Source organism: Sminthopsis crassicaudata, chromosome 1, assembly GCF_048593235.1.
Source record: "Sminthopsis crassicaudata isolate SCR6 chromosome 1, ASM4859323v1, whole genome shotgun sequence".
NCBI classification, from domain to species: domain Eukaryota; kingdom Metazoa; phylum Chordata; class Mammalia; order Dasyuromorphia; family Dasyuridae; genus Sminthopsis; species Sminthopsis crassicaudata.
This window is the reverse complement of record NC_133617.1, coordinates 532,251,092-532,276,716: the sequence shown is the minus strand read 5'-3', so window position 1 is coordinate 532,276,716 and position 25,625 is coordinate 532,251,092. Positions and strand designations below refer to the sequence as shown.

Sequence of the window (25,625 nt, the reverse complement as noted above, 5' to 3'; positions counted from 1 at the left end):
TACTCATGGCCTGAAAAAGAGATAACTTACATACTTTTCCAACATGGCAACTACACTATGCTAAGATTTATTTTTTAATTAACTTTTTTCAGTTGAAAAAATCTACCTTCTTTCTCTCTATGCCGAACTCTCCCTTGCCCACTGAGAAAAATAATAATAAAAAACCCTCATCAAAAACATACACAGTCACACACAAAAATTTTCCACACTGGTCACATCCAAAAATAATGCCTCAATCTATACTTTGAATCCATCACTTCTCTGTCCAGCAGGTAGGTAACATGTTTAATGATGAGTCCTTGGAAATGATGATTGTTTATTATGCAGCTTTATTTAGTTACTATATGAAGATTAAAGAGCCATTTAACTGATGAATTCTGATACCTCATTGCTCACTGTCCACTGACAAGTGTGGCTTGATGTCTCTGGTAGACCTAACAGGTTCATTAATACTTAGGCAAGATTGTTTCAAAAGCAACCCCAGAGAGCCCTTAATAATAATCAACCCTACTCATGACTAATTTAATTTAGCAACCCAATCCCTCCCCTTAAGTAATTAAGGAAAAGGGATGCTAAGAAGATAAAAGAATAGTCAGAAACTTTAGGCTCTCCAAATTTCCTTCACAAAAAGACAGAGCAAAGCCTTAGAAAACCAGAAATAGAATAGGGTAAAGTAGTTATCCTCCTTGTGGTTATTTGTCTTTCATTAAGACATCAAGCTGATGACGCTAGGACATGCAAGAGAGCTGTAATAGAGTAAGGGAGGGCTGTACACCTAAGAAAATTTGAGACCCTTGGAAAGACAAGACTTCCAGGGACAGAAGTTGGACCTGAGGGAAGTGCAAACACCTGCAGGACAACTAGGAGGAATCAACAAAAAGACCTACTCAGCCTTAGAAACTTTCATGCAGCAGGCAGCGTGGGGACAGTCTGACAGCTGAGCAGGAAACTCTCCACTGCTGAGAGACACCAAGCACAGCTGTGCTGACCACACAGGGCTGGGCTACCGCTCCTTGGGAAAAGCAACTAGCACACACTTGGTGAGTGCAGTAGCAAAGGGGCAAGGACATGACCAGCTGTGGGCACTTGGCAGGAGAGCAGAGCCCTTCCTTTCAATTCCTGGTTAGACAGGACAGCTGTAGTCTGCAATCACTTGAGGGACAATAGGAAGCAAGATCATTTACCTGGACAGCGCGGCTGGCGCCGCTGGCTGTGACTTACAAGTAGAGAGGAAGGGGGAGGGAGGAGAGACATTTAACAAACTCAAAGTCTCATGACAAAAACATTTGAACTTAAGTGTACAGCATCCAGCAGAAATATAATGTGAGCCAATATTAAAGGTCAATTAAAAGGGACTCAATGTCAAATTGCTTACTTCATATAAATGAAAATATCAATAATACTCTTATATTTATCATTATTTGGGCTGAGCTAGTATAATGGGGTGATTCTAAAACAATAAAATTGTGTAGGGTGTGCTAAAAAGGAATAATAAAAGGAGTAATCATCTCATAACAAATAAGATATAAAAGGAAAAACTGATACAGAAGAAGGTAATGGGGAGGGCAAGTAGTGCTGGAAACTTTCACTGGGAATGGGTTAAAGAGGGAAGAACGTGTATATATATATATATATATACTTAGAATGATAAAAAGAGGGCAAGGGGATTGCAGGGAAGAGCATAAAGAAGGGATTTTTGGAGCGCAAACTAATGGTTAGACGTAAGGCAGAGGAGTGAGGAAGGATAGAGTAAATAGGATGAAAGGATAGTGAGGAAAACAGGAAGTAGTAAAATATACAGTTGTAGTTTAGAATGTGAATGAGATAAATTTGCCCATAAAACAGAAATAGATAGCAGATTAAATATTTGAATTCAACAATATGTTGCTTTCAGGAAACATAAAAATTAAAAAATATACAAAGATGAAATAATGGACAGAAGCAGAATTAGTATGTTAAAAAGCAGAAGATAGTAATCATCTCAGAATTAAAGTTAAAAGACTTTATAATAATGAAAAATAGAAAAACTACAATGTTATCAATATTCTTCTATCTTGTTTTATACCATGTAAAATACATAGACAACATAAAGTACATGAGTATATGAACTGTATGAACATAAACATTAAAAAAATTTAACACAAATAAATTCAGATCTATATAACTGAATATTTTTTGTTCATGGACAGATAAAGCCATTATAATTTTTAAATGACAATTTTGCCTAATTTATTTATTCAATGTCATCACAATTACTAAAAAATTATTTTACTGAGTTAGAAATAATAACAGCAAAGTTCACTTGGGAAAACAAGAGGTTAGAAACTTCAAAGGAACAAGGGGAAAAAGAAAAATCAGCAGTATCACGGCTTAAACTACATTATGAGGTAAGAACACTGGGTTAAGTATAAAAAAGAATAATTTCAATTACCTTAAATTTAATTTTTTCTCATGTAAATAAAACTTAAGTAGCCAAAAACAGAAGGAATGCAGAAAATTGATTTCAGACAATCTTGCAGATAGGATGTGACTGGGTTGGGTGACTGCTGTAGTATAAAAATTATAAGCTGGTTGACTTAGAAAAATGCAGAATGACATATGCAGGGAGAAATAGATGACAGAAGGAAATAAACAAAGTACTAACACATATCTGTGCATGAGTACGTGTGTGTATGTTTATAGATAGTTATGTATATGTGCATTGTGTATTGTGTGTGTGTGTGTGTATGTATGTATGTGTGTGGTAGCCTTCTTTAGGTTGGTGAGGGGAGGGGGAGGGAAATAAAGTAAAAAAATGTGCACAGTACAGAACAAGGAAACAAGGCAAAGCTGGTCAGTATTGTTTCCAAAATAGATTTTTCCTGAAATGGTCTGCTATGTATATGGCAATTTTTTTTCTTTTTCTCATTTTGCATTTAGGTTTAAAATTTAAAAAATAAAATAAAATAAAAAAGAAGGGGTTAGAAGATACAATATACTAAATGCTTAAAAAAAAAAAAAAAAAACTCTAGCAAGATGTTAGATGGTCACAAAAAAAATCTTAGGATTTTTAGTTGTCTCCCAGCTTAGAAAGAAAGGAAATTAATGAGAAGTCATGCTCAAGAAAGGGCAGAGGATTTACAGGGGCCGCCTATTGAGAGAATTTTGGAAGAAATAAGAAAGAGAAAAAAGAAAAGGATGCAAGTCATTCCTTGGTGGCAGTAGGACCATTGCAGCTGCTGATATCTACCACATCTACTATTTCCAAAAATACTGACCTCTACTTGTACAAGGAGAGAGGTATCTGGTGTGTGTGATGGTGTGTTTCATAAAGACCACTTGATCAGACAGCAGAAGCATTAAGAGAAAAAAACCTAACAAAGGAGCAATCTCTGCTCCACTGCCATATCACCTCCTCTTAATTTTGATTTTTTAAAAAATCTTATTAAATAAAACATTAACTGCATTTCATATTATTTTTCATAAATACCTATGGCTGATCACATTCTTATATTGTCTAGTGTTCCTTTGTGGCAAGAATGAGAAATAGGAGTTACACTAAAAACAAGGGGCTGCTACCAGCTCACTGTTAAAGGGCATTTATGCTCTACAACCAAGAACTTAAGAAAAGCCATATCATAACAATAATTCTAAGGCCAGAATTTTTACAAATGTAGATAATAAAATTTTGTATCTTCTCCACAGACACAAAACCTGAGAATAACCAGATGTCACATGAATATACTTCCCCATACCTCCTCTCCCTAACAAATATACCAATGTCCACTCTCTATGCAATGCAATACTCATGCATAGCTATATAATAAAACCATGCCATCTAGGCTTATTTCCTCCTGTCATCTGTTTCTCTCTTCAAATGTCTTTCTGTGTTTTTCTAAGTCGAACAACTCATCATCTTTACACTACAGCAATCATCCAAACCAATCCCATCCTATCTGTGAAAAATGTTTCCCCCATTTTTTAATATCTGAAAAGATATTATCTGAAAGATACTTAAGTATATTGTAGAGGTGGATGGAGCAATTGAGGGACAGAAAAGGCCACCGTCTACCAACCTTCCTGACTTTACTTAACCTCCCAAAGACCCATTAAAAGAGCAAAAGTTGCCACTGCTAATCACCTTCCACTCCTTGATATTGTCTCTAGGTTTCCAGGAGAACTACAGCTCTTTTGCCAAACTGTTCTGTCTTTCTCCATTTTGCCAAATCTCCACCTGAGTCATCCCCTATAACCATAAGTATCTCACAAAACTATCCTGGGCCCTCTTCTCCCTCTATACTGTTTCACTTGGTGATCTCATCAGCTCCCGTGGCTTTAATTATGATGGCTCCATTGATGATTCTCAAACTAATCTCTCTTGTTCTAACCTCTCTGCTGACCTCCAATCTCCAATTGCTTCTTAGCTATCCAGTGGACAGCTTAAATTCAAAACGTACAAGATTTTCCCAGGTCCAGATCTCTTAGTGTATAGACCACCACCAACCTCCCAGGCACAGATTACAACCTAGGCGTCATCCTTATCCTCACTATATTTCACCATCTGTATTCAATCCTTTAGCAAGGTTTCTCTATTTCGCCTTTGCAACATCTCTTCAATTAGACCTCCTCTCTCTTGGGACACTGCCAACTCTCAAGTTCAGGCCCTTATCAGCTCACGCCTGGATCGTAATGCAAGAGCCTGCAGGAGAGTCTGTCTGTCAAAAAGTCTCTGCCCTAAGAAACTGGAAATTGAGTGGATGCCCATCAGCTGGGGAATGGCTAAATAGGTTTTAGTATATGAATGCTATGGAATAGTATTGTTCTATAAGAAACAATCAGGAGGATGATTTCAGAAAAGCCTGGAAAGACTTACATGAACTGATGCTAAGTGAAATGACCATAACCAGATCACTGTACACGGCAACAACAAGATTATACCATGACCAATTCTAATGGACATGGCTCTTTTCCACAATGAGATGATTCAGGCCAGTTTCAAAAGACATGACGGAGGAAAGTCATCTGCAACCGGAGAAAAAGGGCTGTGGGGACTGAATGTGAAAAGCAACATAACATTTTCACCTTTGCTTTTCTTATTTCTCATTTTTTTCCCTTTTTGATCTGATTTTTCTTGTGCAACCTAATAAATGTGGAAATACATACAAAAGAATTGGACATGTTTACTTTATATTGGATCACTTGCTGTCTAGGGGAGAGGGAATGGGAGAAAGAGAGGGAGAAAAATTTGGAACACAGGGTTGCAAGAGTGAATTTTGAAAACTATTTTTGCATATATTTTGAAAATAAAAAGCTACTGTTAAAAAAAATTTCTGCCCACTCCAATCTTTCCTCCATAATGACAAATAATTTGCCTAAAGCACAGCTTTAACACATAACTAAAAAAATGTATACAAATATACATTTATATCTGTAAATTATATGTGTGTGTTCTTTAATATATTATGGCATATCATAAACCTGATGCAAAAAATAAAGTTAAAATTAAATAAACATTTAAAGATAATTATTTTATTTAGATACCAAAAAAAAAAAATTGCTCTCATTTTTAATTTTTTTTTTTTTTTTTTTGGCTGAGGTAATTGGGCTTAAGTGACTTGCCCAGGGTCACACAGATCTTAAGTCTTAAGTGACAGAGGCCACATTTGAACTCAGGTTCTCCTGACTTCAGGGCTGGTGCTCTATCCACTGCACTACTTAGCTGCTCTTGCTCACATTTTTTAAAGTTGAATATGCCTCATTATTTTTGAAATTTTGGGCGTAACATTTAAATAGGGAAAACTGAAAGTATTGTTCTAATTTGCTTCAAAAGAGCTGTTAGGAAGGGTCTATTTGCTTTATTCAAAAGAGAACAAGATCCCTCTTTATCATTCTATATCTGTCATCATTTAATTGTCTCCCCAGTAGTTTGCTTAGACTTATCTTTGACTCAGTTACCCAATCAATTGCCAAATATTTCTTTTTCTTCCTCTATAACATCCTTAATTTCTCTCTCATCCTTTCTTTTCATTTAGATAGTAGTCATGTTAGTTCAGTACCTCATCACCTCTCAATTGGAATACTGCAATAATCTCATTTCTCTTACTACTACAATTTATCCCACATATTATTGCTAAAATAATTTTCCTTAAATTAATATGTAATCATATAATTCAACTAACTTTAGTGGTTTCCTTCCTGTTGTTTCTAATAAAGTATAAAATATTTTATTTAGCTTTTAAATCCTTTTACAACCTAGCTCCAACCTATTCTTCCAGAGTCCTTTCATTTTACAACTCCTCCCAAATTGTAATCCAGATAAACGTCCTTCTCTCTATTCCTCATATAGCACTTTCAATCCTCTAATTCCACAATTTTGCAACCCCTCCTTCCCCTAAGACTAGAAATCATTCTTTACTTACTTCTACCTTATGGAATCTTTTTTCCCCCCATTTGAAACAGTTCAGGCAGTATGTTTTTCTTGAAGCCTTTCCAGATCACCCCAAATACTAACCAATATTTACGTTCTATGCATAAATATCTATTCATTAATTTTATATTTACACAGTATATTTTATGTATTGGGACTGTTTCATTCATTGTACTTGTATATCCAATGATTGAGCTAGTTCCTGACTGATTGATTTTACACCAAATGTTCCAAAAATCTTGGTGTAGTTTAAGTTATTAAAGCTTAAATTATTTTAATAGCTCACTTAAACACTACTAAAATTCTGAATTGCACTAAGACTTTTGGGACACTATAAGCTACAACTGAATTTTACTTGAAAGGAGTATTTTTTTTAAAAAAAAATACATGATGAATAAAATACTTGTGAGTTCAATATCAGTTCAAAACTCATCTTTAGAATTCTCTCTTCTGAGTATTTAAACTTCTAAAATTAGTTCTGCATCCAAATAATTTCAACATATTATATCTCTTCAGATAACAATACCAAAAGAATATAAATTAAAAGGCATTTTTAGTATTTCTAAAGGAAATCAATCTAGTACCACAATGATTAAGTGAAAAGAGATGCATAAATTTTATAACAGATAAGTTACTATTTAAGAATTCATTCACAAATAGATGGCAAATTTATATAGTATGAATAAAAAGAAAAAAACAAACTAAAGCTTATGATAAAATGTTAGACAAAAATACTGGCAGTAACTTTTGCAGATTCCTACACCCGGCCTTAGTTGCTGTCTCCCTTGGCACTTTGGTTTCCTGTTCCCTCCTCCCATCCTATTCAGCACTCTTTTATATATAGATTGCCCCCACTGGAACATAAACTCCTTGAGGGCAGGATCTGTCTTTCTTTTTACTTAAATTTGTATCCCTGGTCTTTAGCACAGTACATAAACCAGCACATAATAAGAACTTAATAAATAACTATACCAGCCTTTCTGCCTATCCATTAGGAAATTATTTATGCCTACATATCAACATAGAAATTTATGGGAACCTCATTCTACTTATTACACAGTATTATGTGAGATTTTCATTTTTAATTATTCAGCCAAAAAAAAAAGTCCCATAAGCTTTCATTTTAAAGAGATGCAATAAAAAGTAATAATGAAATTAGTAAATTCTCAATAAATTTCAAGCCAACTAAAGGAAACCAATCTGAAGAAGTAAAAAAAATGTCAAAGATAGATTATGGCTAATACTACCCTATTGCTTCAGATATCTTCAAGAACTCAAAATACACTAATCTAAAATTAGTGAGTTTTCAAACAACTTCTATACAAAAACTACTTCCAAACATTGCCTCACAATCATGTTTACATCATTAAATTGTTTTATTTGAGAAAGTAGGAAATACTACATAGGTAAACTATCCCAAACATCTTAAGAAGTACTGACTATACTGAAAGTCTGTGAACTAATAAGGCTTTCTTAATTTTGTTTTGTTTTTATTTTTAATAGGATTTAATTTTTCCAAATATGCAAAAGATAGTTTTCAACATTCACCTTTGCAAAACCTTGTATTCCAAATTTTTTCTCCTCTGCTCCTGCCCTCTGCACTCCCCAAGACAGCAAGCAATCCAATATATGTTAAATATGTGAAATTCTTCTAAACATATTGCCTCATTATTCATGCAGCACAAGAAAAATCAGGTCAAAAAGTAAAAAAACACAGAGAAAGAAAAAAAAAGGTGAAAATACTATGTTTCAATTCCCATTCAGTCTCCATAATGCTCTCTCTGCATGAGGAAGGGACTTCCCAGCACAAGTCTATTGGATTTGACAAGGCTTCCTTAGTTTAAGAAACAAAGAGCTTTAATATCCACTGATATTCAACATTAAAAGTACCAGAGCCTATTCAATGCCTGGAAAACTCACAATTATTCATAATAATGCAGCCTTGCTTTAAATGACTCCTCAAGTAGGACCAGAGCACATGTCTCAGTGGAGTTTTAAGATTTTCATATCCTTTATGCTTTAATACACGGCTCATCAGTTGCCTCTCCAAAGCTTGATGATACTGTCACCCCAACACACAGGCAAAAAGGGCTATAAAGCAGCATGACATTTCTGTGCTTGAGTCCCTTAATTGCAGGTCTCCTGAGGGAAACCACTCTTCAGACTCACCTCGCCAGTGCTTCTACCATCAGCGCTCCCCCTTGAGTAACTTAAGGCTTTAATACCCTCCATCACACTCCACTGATTTACAATGCCTGGTACAAAAGCCTTCTTTGCTCACACCTAAGGGCTCTTGATAAACAGTACAGGTTATGCTGCCTGCTGTAATTGATTCTGAGCCCCATAATGCAGTAGTTTTTCATACTTTATGTAGCATCACCTTAAACTCTTTTTTAAAACCAAAAAATATTAAAAAAAAAAAAAAACAACACATCCCATTTTCATAAAATAATCTATACAAGTAACTTAATTTTAAAAAATTTTATAACAGAAACCTTAAACATACCCAACAATGTAAGGTATATATTTCTGAACATACAATGTATGATAATTACCATATTATTAATAGGATAGATGGACTTGTTTGTCGGGGTATAGAACTTCTAAAAAATGACATCATTGATGACACTGCTATTTATTGGTTTTGTTGTTTTTAAATAAATCTGTAAATGTCTCATTTTCACATCACCTACATTTTTAGTTTAATAACAGTATTTTATTTTTCCAAATACAAAATTTAAAGATAGTTTTCAACATATATTTCTGCAAGATTGTATGTTCCAAATTTTTCTCTCTCCATTACCTCCCCCCTCCCCAAGCCAATATGTGCAATTCTTTCAAACATATTTCCATATTTGTTGTGTTACATCACCTACATTTTCAAATGTATCCCTCCTCATCTCAGAGAGTATCATTTATAACAAGGTATGAAAAAAGGGAAAAAAAAGTTTTAAGTTTTCCAAAACTAAGCTACATTACAGAAAAGCTTGCTGTTATACGCAGCATAAACTCATGGGCCTCATCTTCTGCAGCACAGCAGGGAGCAATATCTTAAATCTCTTCTCTGGAGCCAAGCTTAGTCGTTATAAATTTTACTACAGCATTCAGTTTTGATTATTTTGTTTTGGTTGTTCTTTCCATTTATATTGTTGTATTCATTTTCCAGGTTCTGTTTATTTTACTTTTCAATACTTCATTGAAGTAAAAATAATGAAAACTAATAGCCATGGGAAGACATTATGAATGTAATACTTTTTTTTTAAACAATGAGATCAAGATTTTCTGTTCATAAAAACAAAAAGACCTTTCAGAAATAACATGTCACAAACGGTAAACACTTTTGTCATTTTGTTTAATAAGCCAAGCAATTCCTTAGTCACTATTAGCCAAAAATAAAGTGTTTTAGTTAAAATACTTAGTTTAATTTGCCATCACAAGAAAAGTCTATTAATCAGTTTTGTTAGAATGGAATATAAAGAAATGTGTCATATTTACCAATAATAACATCATAAAAGAATGCCATTTCATTTTTGTTTAAAAAATGTAATAGAATAATTTAAATTTAATAGTTGAACAATTCAAACAATTGTTTATAATTATTCACAAGTTATTTCAATGCTCAAAAAGTTACAAGATTTTTAGAAACTAAATTACATTTGATTGACAAGCAAAATTACATTTAATATTGTGACCCACTTAAGTGTGACTTCAACTTTACTTACTTTACATTCAAGTACTGCAAGGAAAGAGACATATAAATCATTTTTTGAGTATGATGACAAGACCTGATATACAACAATTCAAATTGATCAGTCTGCTCGTTTTATAAAGTAATCACTGCTTGCTATTGACTTTGATTTATATTTTATCTTCACAAAAGTGGCTGCATTTATTCATCAAGAGAAATTTCTTCACATTCCAAATGACTGAAAGTTTCATATTTTACATGAACAAACAGAAAAATTATCATGGAACAAAAGATATATCAAAGTAATAAATAATTATCAGGTACTCCCTCAGTATTGGAGAGGCAATGGCAAAATTGGCATACTGATGAGGCACTCTTGGTCAAGTGATGAACTCTTCACCTCCCACCTCACCTAACAGGCCTTCCAACACCATTTACTTCAGCCCTCTCCCATGAGACGGTGCTCTCCATGCAAAAGTGATTCCATTCTGTCCATTGCATCTTCTTTACCAGACTGGTACCTTTCCATACCCCCTCATCTTCAATCTCTTCCTATCTCTGGATTCTCCCACACTGTCTGCAAACAATACCTTGCTTCCTGCATTCTCCAAACACCATCACTTGATGCAACCATCCCATTAGCTACTAATCGCTCTATCTCCAACAGCAAAACTCCTTGAAAAGGCCGCCTTAATAAATCCAGTGCTCATACTCTCTTAAAGCTCTATATTCTGGTCTCCAATCTCATCCTTCAAACGAAATTGTTATTTCCAAAGTCATTAATAAGTCTCTTGATTGCAACATCTAATGGTTTTTCTCAATTCTCATCCTTCTTCAACTCTCTGCAGATTCTGAGACTCTTCTAGTTTCTTTTACTCTCTTCCTTCTAGGTTTTTCTAACACCTGCTTTCCCCAGGTTCTCTTCCAACCAAGGTGGGCGCACTAGCCGACATAGGTCTCCCTCAATGCTTTTCTCTTCTCCCACAACACCATTTTCTTAATGATCTCATCAGTTCCTCTGGATTTAATTATCACCTATAATTCTCTAGTATGCTGAGCTACTTCTGTCTTCCACTCTCACATCAACAACTGCCTACTGGACATTCACACTAACCTTAAACTCACACATCCAAAACTATACTTGTTGTTTTTAAGCCCAAAACCCTTCCTCCCCACCCCCACTAATTTTCCCATTTCTATGGAGGGCACCACCATGATTTCAGTAATCCAGGCTTATAACTTGCCTCCTCATTCTCTCACCTGTGACATCCAATCAGTTGCCCCAAGTGCTATCAATTCTTCCTCTATAGCTTCTCTTCTCCTGACATTGTCATCCAGTCGTTTTCAGTCATGTCTAATGTTTCAAGATCCCATAAAGAAATTAAAGTGGTTTGCCATTTCCTTCTCCAGCTCATCTTACAGAAGGAACTGAGGCAGGGAGGTGACTTGCTCAGAATCACACAACTAGGAAGTATTTGAACTCAGGAAGATGAGTATTCCTGACTCCACGCTCCACACTACCCACTGAGCATCCTAGTTGTCCCTCCTGATATTCTGTGGTTCGGGCCTTCATCATCTCCTCCTTGAACTCTTGCAATAGCCTTCTGGCCGGCCTCCTTGCTTCCAACCTCTCCCCACTTCAGTCAGCCTTTTCTTAATAATGCTGGTTTCATTCCTTCCTTCATCTCAGCTGCCCAAGTGATTTTCCTAAATCATATACATACTATATTCCTAAATCTATACATTAATTCAGTGGCTCCCTATTACATGTAGGGTAAAATAGAAAATCCACAGCTCTTTCCTGTTTTCTGATAATTTGTTCCCAGTTCACATCTTATGTGAGGAATTGGCCCTAAACAGAATTCTCCATCTCTTCAGTCCATTCATTTTCAATGGCTATCTGTATCCCTTGACTTTTCTCCTTTTCATACTGGCTTCCTTCAAGAACCAGTTAATATCCCACCTCCTACAAATAAGCTTCTTCTAATGCTAATGCTTTCTCTCTACATCTCCAATTTATCCTGTGTACATCCTGCCTGTACATAGCTGTTTGCATGAGGATTCCCCCAATGACTGTGAGCACCTTGAGAGAAGAAATTGTTTTTGGTTTTGGCTTTTTTCTTTTGGGGGGGTGGGTTCCTCAATATCCCCAGAGGTTAGCACTTAATAGCACTTAATAAATGCAATATGACTTAACCTGACTTGGTCTGAAAAACAATCTGAAATTAAAATAGAAAAGTAACTGAATTATACATAACTTTTGACCTAAATATAGCACTACTAGACATATGCCCCAAGGAGAGTTCCAAAGGACTAGAACACAATTTGGAATTCATGGATAAATAAATCCTGAACAAATGGTGATATATGAATACAAAGGTATATTGTTGCACCATAAGAAGAAACAGAGAAAGCTCAAAGAAACGGGTTATCTTGGAAGAACTAATAAAAAACATAGAAGGCAAAACCAATTTATGCAATGACCACAATAATATAAAATAAACTGAAACACTGAGATTCTTCACAACTCTGCTCAGTGTACCAAACAGAAGAGATTTCAGAGAACTGAAGATAAAGCATGCATAGAATTCTGGGCAAAGTAGAAACAGATTAAGCATATGGATTAGGGGATGGGGTTTTGCCATCAGGGAAGCAAAATGGCACAGGGCACAGTGCTGGGCCTGGAATCCAAGAAGAGTCAACTTTCTAAATTCAAATCTGGCTTCAGACATTTCCTAGCAGTGTGACCCTGGGCAAGTCACTTAACTTTATTTCACTTTCCTCATCAAATGAGCTAGAAAAGGAAATGGCAAATGACTTCAGTTATCTTTGCCAAGAAAACCCCAAATGGGATCACAAAGAGTTGGACATGAATGCAATGACTCAAAAACAACATTTCAGAAATAGTCAACATTATAAGAGAAAGTTTTAATGAGTAGGAAAGGAAGGCAATAGTCAGTCACAGTGACAAAGAAAATGAGAATAAATTCAATATAACTATCTCAAATAAACAAAGATCCAATCATGAAAATGCCCTTTAATTATCTTCTAATAGTTAAAATGTCATTTGCCCTGACCCAAACAACCCCAACAGAAAGAACCATGAATAAATTCAAATTGTTCTCAATGCAGAGCTCTATTAACTCATTTGTATGATTATGTATGGAAGATTTTAGAAAAATCCAGGAATCAAGAGACTTAATTAAGATCTATTCATTTTATCCCTTTATGGGTTTCATTAAAGCCAAGATGATTTACGATATAAATCCTTGACAACTTAAAGTAAAACTACTATGACATTTAAGCAAACTAATCCATGAATCAATATATACACACACAAAAAGAGCAATATTTATCATTATTAGAAACTAAACTTGGCATGTTTCCCAAACTTTTCCAAATGAATAATTTTCGATTTTGTTTTTCACTCCAAAAAGTTACAGTGGGAACACTCCAATTTGGAAAATAATCATGCTTTTGAAAGAGGGAATAATATACAATCCTCTAGTTAAAAAGAAGACTAGGACATAATATATGAAGATAGTGTTTCCTTATTACAAAAAGAAAGCACTGTTAATAATTCTATTTAAGAGAAACTCTCACACTTCATCACTATCAAGCTCTGGGGAATCTACTGATGGAAACACAAGAGATAATGAAAACTAAGGTGACTGAATCCTCAGAAGCAGAATCTCAAAAACAATGAATTTCCTCTCTCTGTTACATCGCTTCAGCCAAGCTAGTTGTCTTTCACAAGCATGAAGCAAAGCCCTTTTTATCATATCATGTTCTCATTCTCTTATTCTCTCCCTTTTTTGAAGGACAGCACAGTCTGGATGCTCCACTGGGCAGAGTTCCTATGGCAACACACATTGGTTACAAGGCATCTCCAGAGTCCCACTGATCAAGAAATAGGACTCATTTTTCAGGGATGACTTTCAGGAACCTCTCAGTCTGTAATAAAATTCAATTTTATGAGCAGAAAAAATTTCCCAGCCCATCATGATGTTTTTTAATTACATTTTTCTCTTTTAGATCAGCCTGCTCTCCTACATTATCTGCTACACTCTATGAACTATATAGCATGAAAAATCAAGGTATTTCAGGTAGAGGATGGGGAAGGCCAAGAAACATAGTCTAGAGCCTTCAATTTGATTCTGGCTTTGCTACTTATTAGCTGTGCAACCTCTGTCCAATCACTTACCCTCTCTAGGTCTCAGCTGCTTTAACTTTAAAATTAGAATGCCTCCTAAGTATGGGCACGTACCTATAATCCTTGCTGCTCAGGGAGACTAAAGCTGGTGAACTGTTTAAATAAAGAAGTTCTGAACTAAAGCCAATCCTGTGTCCACACTAAGCCTTGCACCAACACTGTGAGGCACCAAGGGTGAATGGAAGTGAGAGGGCTGTGAAAGAGGATGTCAAGAAAAGGGGAAACTGGACCAGTTAGGAACATAATGGATCAAAGCTTCTGTGTTTTCCCCATCAGCAGTGGGGTCAGGGCTGTAAGTAGCCTCGGGACTTTCAACTTGGGTGAGATAGAGAGAACCCAATCTCAAAAAACAAAATAGAATGAAATGAGAGGGAGAGACTAAAATTTCATATCTAAATCAAAAGTCTAAGAAAATCAGTATTCTTAACTGCTGTCAATAACCTGAGAACACCAAAACCTTAAACAATCTCATAATGAGGCAGTTCTGACTAATATAAATGTGCCTTGTTTTAAGTTTTGAAAATGTCTCAGGATTACAACATGCTACAAGGCAGTCAATACCATTTTGATATGAACCATTGATGTCAAACTCAAAGATAAATAGGGACCAATAAACTGTAAGTGAGAATCTCTACATGCCACAAACTTATTTAGAAAACCACATATTAATGCTATGTTTTATTGCATTTTTGTTTATTTTGTTAAATATTTCCTAATTATACTTTAAGATGTTGTTGTCACATGTGTGACATTTCTTATTTAGACCATCAGCTCCTAATTCCATGAACACATACTTAAAATTACCCATGGTACAACAGAGTATAAGTGGCTCTCCCCTTTATAAGCCCAAAGTCTCTTAAATCTACCAAAAAGGAAGATATTTTAACCTCAGATATAAAACTACTACTCTGGGCTTCTAAGTACAGTCTTGAAACATCCAAAGTTCTTGGTAAAGTGCATTTTCAAGAAACTAGTAAGTCAAATTATGTAGTAATGGGAATATTCATAAAACTTTTATTTCACTTCCCTAAATTAAAAAAATAAAAAAAAAAAAAAAAAGATACTGGAGTGGTTTGCCATTTACTTCTCCAACTTGTTGTACAGATGAGGAAACCAAGGAAAATAAGATTTTAAAATTTGCCCAGAGTCACAAAGTTAGTGTGTGAAACTGAATTCAGATCTTCCTGATTCCATGCCCAACACTTTCTATACACTGTACCATGTAACTGCCTCAAAATTTTGATAATAGATTTTAGAAGTTGGAGGAATATTTCTCTAGTTTACTTTAAATCCCAGCTAAAATCCCACTGGATTTTCTGATTTCTCATCTTGATGCTAAGGCCTTCAATTTGTTGATTATCTCCAACTTCCTCTGTTTAAAGCCTTTTTGTACTGTTTGTGTGTTGCCATACCCAATTAATTAGCAGCTTCTATGAGCAGGGATTGTCTTTTGCCCCCTTTTTTTCTAATCCCCAGTGCTTACACTATAGTGTCTGCTACAAAATAGTTGCTTAATCAATCAAAGTACATTAAGGGGCCTGAAAGTTAGGGAACCGAGTTCCAATCTCACCTCTGATGCCCATTACCCAGATGACCTTAGCTTATCACTCAAATTCCTTATGGCAGTTTCCTAACCTATAAAATAGTCAACTACCTGATTCAAGGAATGACATTTCATAAGCTTAAAGAAATTTTTTAAAAAGGAAGAAAAAACTTACCTGATACCATACAAGTCTTTAACAGAATTCTCTTCATCTTTTCCTTCTTTAAGTGCCTGCATTTGTATCAACTTCACAACCGCTTTTATCAAACCATGTGTATTTCTGTAAAACAATAAGAATATCTAATAAATGATGAGCATAATCACAGCAGAGGATCAGGATGGCTATTCAAGCCTAAAGCAATTCAATTCACATTTATTGAGTGCTTGCAATATGAAAAGCACAGTACTTGGGATGTCTTACTGTGGTTAAATTTAAACCCTGGGTATTGACAGAACTCATAAATGTTGATCCATATAACCAGGGGAGTACAAAAAAGGAGATAGAGAAATGAGGCAGTAAAAGAAGAAATTAAACTATATTCACATCTTGAAAAGTAACTGCTTTACATGATCATTTTAAATTATATAAATCTACATATATAATTTCCTATTTAATATTCTGCAAGGGGAAATAGCACTATCATAGAAAATTCATCAAAAAATCCCTATGCATATTACAGAGATTCCAATTCAGAAATGCTGATTTATCCTACAAGAAAGCTAGAAAGTTGAGGAAAGTAAGAATTTAGGTATCTTGTGATTAAGAAGTGTGATCAGGTATGTTTAATCCAAAACTGATGAATGGGAAAGAAAACCTTCCTCCCAGAATGACTCTGGGTTATGACCAGCAAACTATGAAGTATCATTCCCAAGAGGAGAGAAAAGATTATAACTATAATCAATACACTTCAATGAAATCTAGCCATCCAGTTATCACTGTCCTTCTAAGGTAGAAGATAAACTGACCCCTAAAGGTCAGTTCTAACCTTATAATGACAGTTCCTTAAATACTACTTTGTATATACTAAAGGGTCAATAAAAGAATGGCTTACAATATAAGCAACATAACAAAAATCTTTACTAGTATTATAACCCTCCACTAATGTCCTAGCCCAATGTATCACCATGGTATGAAGGTGACCTGATGGCCCTAAAAGCTATGCAATTTATGGCTGGTTCTATCATGCTAAAAAAGGAAGGACCTAATGATGTTTAAACACCTGCCACCTCAGGATCAGCGTGGCTAAATTCTGAGTCTTATCATTAGGCAGGTTAAGAGTGAGGATTTTTTTTATTGGCATTTAGATTTTTCAGATTGTTCAAAAATACACCAAACAAACCCCTTTGTAGGCTATGTTCCCCAAAAGAAATCAGGCAACATTACATAATATGAGATGGCTGACAACCCTTCCTTGTCTTTTCTTTTAATCTCCCAAAATCCAAGTTCTAAGCTAGGGAGTGATTACAACTTCTAATCAAAGCAGAGATCTTGAAGTAAAATTATTACAAATAGCTACTAAATAAACTGATATTGAGAGGTTATTCTGGTAATTGATAATGAAGTGGGTAATATATTTTATGTTTCTGATTCCCACAAGTACTATTAGGTAAATATTATTTTTATTAGCTATTTTACAAATCACAAAATTGAGGCAGAAAGGTTGAAGAACTTGGCTATGGTCACCTAACTATTAGGCACTGGAGGTACCAAACAGTGCTCTCTCCATTAGGCCATCCAGCCACTCATTCACACAGTCCACTTTCTTTTTATCTTAATTTACGAAATAAAACAAGCATTTCTTGTTTCTACACGTTTATTTTTGATTCACTGGAAATCAAGTCTAAGAACCTTGAGAGTGCAGGCAGCACAGTATGAGAGAAAATTTTCTGCTTCTGGAATGCAAAGGCCAGAGTTCAAATCTCACCTCAAATCATTTAACCTATCTGAACCTAAATGAAGGCATGAAGCAAAATGGCCCTGGTTCTCTTCCAGTATTATAACCCTATCCTCGGTGCCCAGGAGTGCTTTGCAAATAGAAAATGTTTAACTAATACCTAGTCAACAGATTAGTGTGTAGTTACAGGACCACCATATAGCAGCCAGGATTTTGGAACGTTTGGGGGGCAGGGGGAACCCACCTCAGAGAGGAAGAATGAGGAACTGGAGCCAGAGAGCCTAGGCTTCTATGCAAACTGTTTCGTTTTACCTATGTGACCTTGGAAAAGTCATTTAGCTTATCTAAGCTGCAGTTTGCTTTTTTCTAAAAAGTGAAAATGAACTAGATGACCTTTAAAGTCCCTTTGAAAATTAAACTGATGATCTCATATTCCTAAATATGGTTTCCCCCCTTTGGGCCAAAAAAAAATAGCAGGAAAAATAAGGTTATAAGAACATAACTGATGCACTCTAGTTGTTGGGGTTTTTTTGTTTAATCCAACATATGATATTAAAATTCATTTCCATTTCCTGAATTGAAGAGGCAAAAAAAAGGTAAACACTCAGTAAATAGATTTAACTGCAGAGATGACTAGGCAACATACAAACAAATCCCCATAATTGAAAACAAACTCCCAAGAGTAAAATCTTGGAAGAATTAACCTATTTTCCTGGCTTCTCACCACAGCAGTTGTAAGGGTGCCCATTTGTTCTCTGTTCGCCTCTTTTATTTGTTATGTATGAAAGTCTACTAAGAAGCAAAAGAGATTTCAAGAAGTGTGCTTATATTTCTCCATCTACCAAACTCTTGAAAATTAAGATCCCAGAAACCAACCTCAGACATGAAAAAATAAGCAGGAAGAAATAAAATGCAAGCCATGATCTTCAAACTCAAGAAACTTCTCCCAAAGTCATGTTTCCATCATGAGGTTGGGCTATACTATCAACAAAGGAAAGCTCTTCTAACCACCATTTTAAAAAATTCTGCATTAAATTATGGGTACTTAAAATCAAAGCGTTCCATAAGAATACCATCATTCAATAAAAGGTCGAGAATTGCAAGGGAACTAATGAAAAAAAACTCAGAGGAAGGTGGTCTAAGTGTACCTGATCTAAAGCTATATTATATAGCAGCAATCACCAAAGCCATTTGGTATTGGCTAAGAAATAGACGGGTAGATCAGTGGAACAGATTAGATACAAAGGACAAAAAAGGGTACATCTATAGCAATCTAGTCTTTGACAAACCCAAAGATACCAACATTAGGGATAAAAATTCATTATTCGGAAAAAACTGTTGGGAAAACTGGAAATTAGTATGGCAGAAATTAGATATGGATCCACACTTAACACCATATACCAAGATAAGATCAAAATGGGTCCATGATTTAGGCATAAAGAGGGAGATAATAAATAGATTAGAGGAACAGAGGATAGTCTACCTCTCAGACTTGTGGAGGAGGAAGGAATTTATGACCAGAGGAGAACTAGAGATCATTATTGATCACAAAATAGAAGATTTTGATTACATCAAACTAAAAAGTTTCTGTACAAATAATACTAATGCAAACAAGATTAGAAGGGAAGTAACAAATTGGGAAAATATTTTTAAAAACAAAGGTTCTGACAAAGGTCTCATTTCCAAAATATATAGAGAACTGACCATAATTTATAAGAAACCGAACCATTCTTTAAATGGTCAAAGGATATGAACAGACAATTCTCAGAGGAAGAAATTGAAACTATATCCACTCACATGAAAGAGTGTTCCAAATCACTACTGATCAGAGAAATGCAAATTAAGACCACTCTGAGATACCACTACACACCTGTCAGATTGGCTAAGATGACAGGAACAAATAATGATGAATGTTGGAGGGGATGTGGGGAAATTGGGACACTAATACATTGCTGGTGGAGTTGCGAAAGAATCCAGCCATTCTGGAGAGCAATCTGGAACTATGCCCAAAAAGTTATCAAACTGTGCATACCCTTTGACCCAGCAGCGCTACTACTGGGATTATATCCCAAAGAAATACTAAAGAGCGGAAAGAGACATATATGTGCCAAAATGTTTGTGGCAGCTCTTTTTGTTGTAGCTAGAAACTGGAAGATGAATGGATGTCCATCAGTTGGAGAATGGTTGGGTAAATTGTGGTATATGAAGGTTATGGAATATTATTGTTCTGTAAGAAATGACCAGCAGGAGGAATACAGAGAGGCCTGGAGAGACTTACATCAACTGATGCTGAGTGAAACGAGTAGAACCAGGAGATCACTGTACACTTCAACAACAATACTGTATGAGGATGTATTCTGATGGAAGTGGAAATCTTCAACATAAAGAAGATCCAACTCACTTCCAGTTGATCAATGATGGACAGAGGTAGCTACATCCAGAGAAGAAACACTGGGAAGTGAATGTAAATTGTTAGCACTAATATCTGTCTGCCCAGGTTGCATGTACCTTCGGATTCTAATGTTTATTGTGCAACAAGAAAATGATATTCACACACATGTATTGTACCTAGACTATATTGTAACACATGTAAAATGTATGGGATTGCCTGTCATCGGGGGGAGGGAATAGAGGGAGGGGGGGTAATTTGGAAAAATGAATACAAGGGATAATATTATAAAATATATATATATAATAAAAAATTAAAAAAAAAAAAGAATACCATCATTCAAAATTTGTACTATGAAAAAACTTCATTTTATTCCATAAATTAAAAATAATTTTTAAAGCTAAAAAAAAAACTTTAATAACAGTATATCCATTGCCTATAAGAACTAGTAAAATATTAAAATATATGTGAGGTAGGGGAATAGGATAGGTTTCATATGCCAGGTAAGTTAAAAAACAGCCTGGTTCAACATCAGAGACCTTTTGGTGGCAAGAGTTCCAATAAGGTATAAGCAGGACAGATACACAGCCATGCAGGCACTAAATAACTCTATGTGCCAGTTATTATTAACATTTTTTTTAGTAAGGGGAACTAGAAAAAGGTTCTTGTACAAGGAGAAATTTCAACTGACACCTGGAGGGAGCCAGTAGCCAGAAATAAAGAAGGGAAAACAATCCAGATACGGAAGAGAACCAGTAGAGAAGTGTAATGACTCTAGAAATGAAGTATCCTTCTTAATGAACAGCAAGGAAGCCAGTGTCAAAGGTTCATGGGATACAAAGAGGGATTCCCAAAAAAAGTTGGGAATCAAAGCAGTCTATAAATATATAAATATATATATAAAGCTATAAATCTGACCTCTCCAATATATATATAAAGCTATAAATCTGACCTCTCCACCTTACAACTTTTGTGTCTGAGTGAAATTCACTTAAGCATCCCTCATTTGTAAATTAAAGGGCATGGCTGACATTGCCTCTGAACTCTCTTCATCTTTAGCTTATATATGTTTCTTTTCCCACCCTAAGAGTCCTGCCTCTTGTAAAGTTAACTAAGATTCACCCAATAAGAAACTCAGAAAAAGATGAAGTTGGATGAACTCTTAAAGCATTTAGACGAAGGATCCTTTAAGGTTCTTGGGTTTTTTTTGTTTATTTTTTTGTTTTGTCATGGACCTCTTGGTCAATCTGGTAAAACCTATGGGGAAACCCTTTCTCAAAATAATGTTTTTAAATTATTATTTAACTTTTTAAAAGAGATGCTAAAGTGTCTCTACTGGGTCTGTATCCCAAAGAGATCATAAAAGAGGGAAAAGGATCCATATGTACAAAAATGTTTGCAGCAGCCCTTTTTGTAGTAGCAAGGAACTGGAAATTGAGTGGATGCCCATCAGTTGGGAAATGGGTGAATAAGTTATGGTATATGAAGGTAATAAAATATTATTGTTCTATAAGAAATGATAAACAAACCTAGAAAGCCTGCAAAGATTTGTATGAACTGATGCTAAGTGAAGTGAGCAGAACCAAGAGAACATTGTACACAGCAACAAGATTATGTGATGAACATTTGTGATGAACTTGGGTCTTTTCAACAATGAGGTGATTCAAGGTAATTCCAATAGACCTGCAATGGAAAGAGTCATTCACATTCAAAGAGAGAAAATTATGGAAATTGAATGGATCAAAGCATAGTATTTTCATCTTTTATTGTTGCTGTTTCTTTGGCTTTTTCATTCTTTCTCAGGTTTCCTTTCTGATTTTTTTTTGCACAGCATGATGTTTAAAAGAATTATACATGTTTAACCTATTTTGCATTGCTTGCTGTCTAGATAGAGAAAGAGGCGGGAGGAAAAAAAAGAAAATTTTGCAAACACAGCGTTTTGCAAATATGAATATTAAAAACTATCTTTACATATATTTGGAAAAATAAAATACTATTTTAAAAGAAATTTCAATTTCAATTAGAAGTTAGTGAAAATGAAGATATGCTTTTTATTTTCATCCAAGTTCCAATGATTCAATATTAAAAACCCCTGATTTAGACCCACTCCACTATTTCACAAGTAGCACTAAATTGATTCCAGCACTTATTTCAAACCTTCCCTTCTCAAGATCATATCCTCCTCCTATCTCTCAATTAAGCACCTTAATTCATACTTCACTGGAAAAAATAAGAGTTTCCCCCATTTCAAACTTCAAATCACTTCAATTTCATCCCCTATTCTCTACTGCATTGCTCTAAATAGAGATAGTTTTTCTTGCCAACTCCAGTTGACCCCATTCTCTCCTGGTGCTTCTCCTACCTGACCCATCTTTTCTCAATCTCCTTTGCATCCAATCCTACTCACCATCCACCCCTAAAGCTCTCTTCGTTCACCTTCCTTCTACTGCTCTCTACACAGTGTCTTCCAAAAATCTGTCCAACTTCTGAGGGTTCAAGTCGCATCTCTATATTCAGTAAATAAGTAAATAATTAAGTGCCAATTATGTACTTGACTCGGTGTATGCAACTAGGAATACAATGAAAAGCAAAAGACAGCTCCTGAACTCAAGGAACTCACATTCAAACAGAGGAAAAAACATGCTAGCAACTATATATCCTTTAACTGTGCAGAATAAACTGGAAAGAGCCATTAGAGGGAAGGCACTAGAATTAAGGAGGACCAGAAAAGGCTTTCCTGTAGAAGGTAAGATTTTATCTGAGATTTGAGGGAAACCAGCAGACAAAGATTAGGAAGCAGGGACAAACAGTGAAACTGCCCAGAACTAGGAGATGGAATGTCTTATATGAAAGGCAAGAAGACCACAATCATATCACTGATGATGGGGAGGGGGAGAGGGAAGAACATGGAAAGTGTAAGAAGAATGGAAAGAGGGGCAGCTAGGTGGCGCAGTGAATAGAGCACTATCCCTGAAGTCAGGAGGACCTGAGTTCAAATTTGGACTCAGCCACTTAACACTTCCTGCCTGTGTCACTTAACCCCAATTGCCTCAGCAAAAAACAAACAAAACAAAAAAAAAAGAACTAAGAAGAATGATAAGTCAAAGGTGGGGGAAGATTATCAAGGGCTTTGAAAGGCAAAAAGAGGGGTTTACATATTGTTCTGGCTGTAATAGAAAACCACTGGAGTTTATCATACAGAGAGGCTAATGTCCATCTCTCAACTCTTTCCTGTGCTCCAACTGAGTATTTCTGAGTACCTCTTAGATCTTCCCACCTGGACATCTCACAGGCTTTTCACATTCAACATGTCCAAAATTTTCCCCGAAATCTACCTCTCTTCCTAACTTCCATATTTTTATTGAGTGCCACCATTCCTAACAATAAACTGTTCACAGTCAAAATATTACATAATTCTTTATTTTCACTCAAAAACCTTCACAATGTAATAATAATAGCTAGTATTTACACAGCGTTTTAAAGTTTACTAAGCATCTAACAAAACAATATTTTACCTTCACAATAATCCTATGGTTTGTTCACTCATTTTAGTACAGTCCAACTCTTCATGATCCTATTTAGGTTTTCTTGGCAATGATATCAAAGTGGTTTGCCATTTCCATCTCCAACTCCTCTGACAGATGAGGAAACTGAGGCAAATAGAACTTAGTGAAAATCATGTAGCTAGTAACTCAGCTCTTCCTGACTCCAAATCCAGTGTTCTGACCACGTAGATACAGTCAGTCCTTCTCATGTCCCTCTCCTTCTTTTCATTCATGCCAATAACATTTAGTACAGGTTCTCATCCCATTTTAAATGAGATATTACAATCAAATTGCTTGCAGTCTTGGGGAGGGCAGAGAGAGAAAAACTTGGAATGCAAGGTTCTACAAAGGTTCTGAATGCTGAAAACTATCTTTGCATGTATTTGGAAAAATAAAATACTATTTTTAAAAATGAAATATTACAATAAACTTTTTGGTTGGTTTCCCTGAAAACAACCTGTCCCCTCTCCAATCTATCTGGATTGCTGCTAAAGTGGCATTTCTAAAACACAATCTGACCATGTCATTTCTCTGCTCCAGAAGTTTCACTGGATCCTTATTACTTTCACAACAAAATATAAATTTTTCGGTTTGGCATTTAAAGACCTCCACAATCTGACTCTAGTCTTTCTTTCCAGGATGAAAAATAAATAAACACACACACACACACACACGTCTTTCAAGTATTTTATTCTACAATTCAACTGGTCTCTTTGCTCTACTCTGTTTATACCATATCACTTCATGACACCATTTGTTCAAATGTCTTCCCATACCTGAAATGGAGAAAAACCGGGCTGAGTGATGCAAAGCAAATATTCTCTTCATTTAACAGATGAAAAGACAGGCATAAAGGCTGTGACTTCCCTGTGTTACATGGGCTGTGAGTGGAGAAACTAAGATTCAAAACCAAGTGTCCTGTGCTGTCCTTTTCCCACAAGATTATAAGGGACATATTTTAGAAATGTGGAAGTGATGAGAGCTGTTTAGAATAGGGCAGACGGCATAGGCTATTCTTTTCATCAGTCTCGATATCCTTGATCTTCCCATAACTCAGTACTGTGGAGATAGTTTTATATGAAAACTGTAACCTCCAACATGGTATCTTGTCAAGCCAGTTGAATTTGTAGTCAGAAGACCTATGCTGGAATCCCAGCTCTGTTACTAAATATTATCTTATTTATAAATTTTTTCCTTATTTATAAAATGAAGGTAGAAGACTAACTGATGTTTAAAATTCCTTTCAGCTTTCAACTGACTATCCTATTATCAGCTAAAGATTTGGGCCTACAAACATCAATTATATAAATGACAGAAAGTCTGGGACAACTATTAATATTATTCTTTGCAGCTATTATAAGCTACAATTTAGATACACTAATTACTTTTCAATGAAGGAAGACTCTTATGTTGAGAGAATTTTTTAAAACCACAATTAGGAATTGGTTAAAAAGGTATAAAAGGAAAAGAGAAGCTGGGCTAAAAGACAAGATCAAAAAATTCTGTATTACTCCTTTATCACTTTCAAATAAGATTTAACTAAGTGAGGGCAGCAATACAGATTAAAACCCACAAATGTAAAACAGAACACAGCTAATTTTTTAATCATTTCAGACTGAAGCTAAAGTTTGAGTAAGAATTTTTTTCAAAGTCTGTGGTGAGAGTTCTCTACTCAATCTTGGCAGTAGTCCCAAACAAGTCTCTCTCATTGGTTCTCCTCATCCTACAAAATACAAGAAAATAAAGAGCTGAGCCAAAGCTTAAAACTACAATAATCCAGCAAGGTAGGAAGCCCCAGTTTTCCTAAGGAGCTGGCCAAGTTTTGTAAAGCACTTGTGTTTTAGCCAAAGCTTTTATCTTTAACTACAACACCAGCCTGCCTCCTTCAAAAGTTGGATAGAAAATTGATTTCTCATTCAATTGACCATAATCCCAGATCCATGTAA

At 35.3% G+C, this 25,625-nt stretch overlaps 1 protein-coding gene across 6 annotated transcripts in view; it reads right to left on the bottom strand.

Moving 5' to 3' along the window:
• The window catches only part of FOCAD (focadhesin), a 369,886-nt gene that overhangs the window by 306,796 nt on the left and 37,465 nt on the right, over positions 1-25,625 (bottom strand). For all 6 annotated transcript variants that reach the window (XM_074281856.1, XM_074281859.1, XM_074281857.1 and 3 more), the window contains one exon: positions 16,026-16,130. In XM_074281856.1, the coding sequence (XP_074137957.1) occupies positions 16,026-16,130 (105 nt within the window). The remainder of the gene's footprint in view (positions 1-16,025; positions 16,131-25,625) is intronic.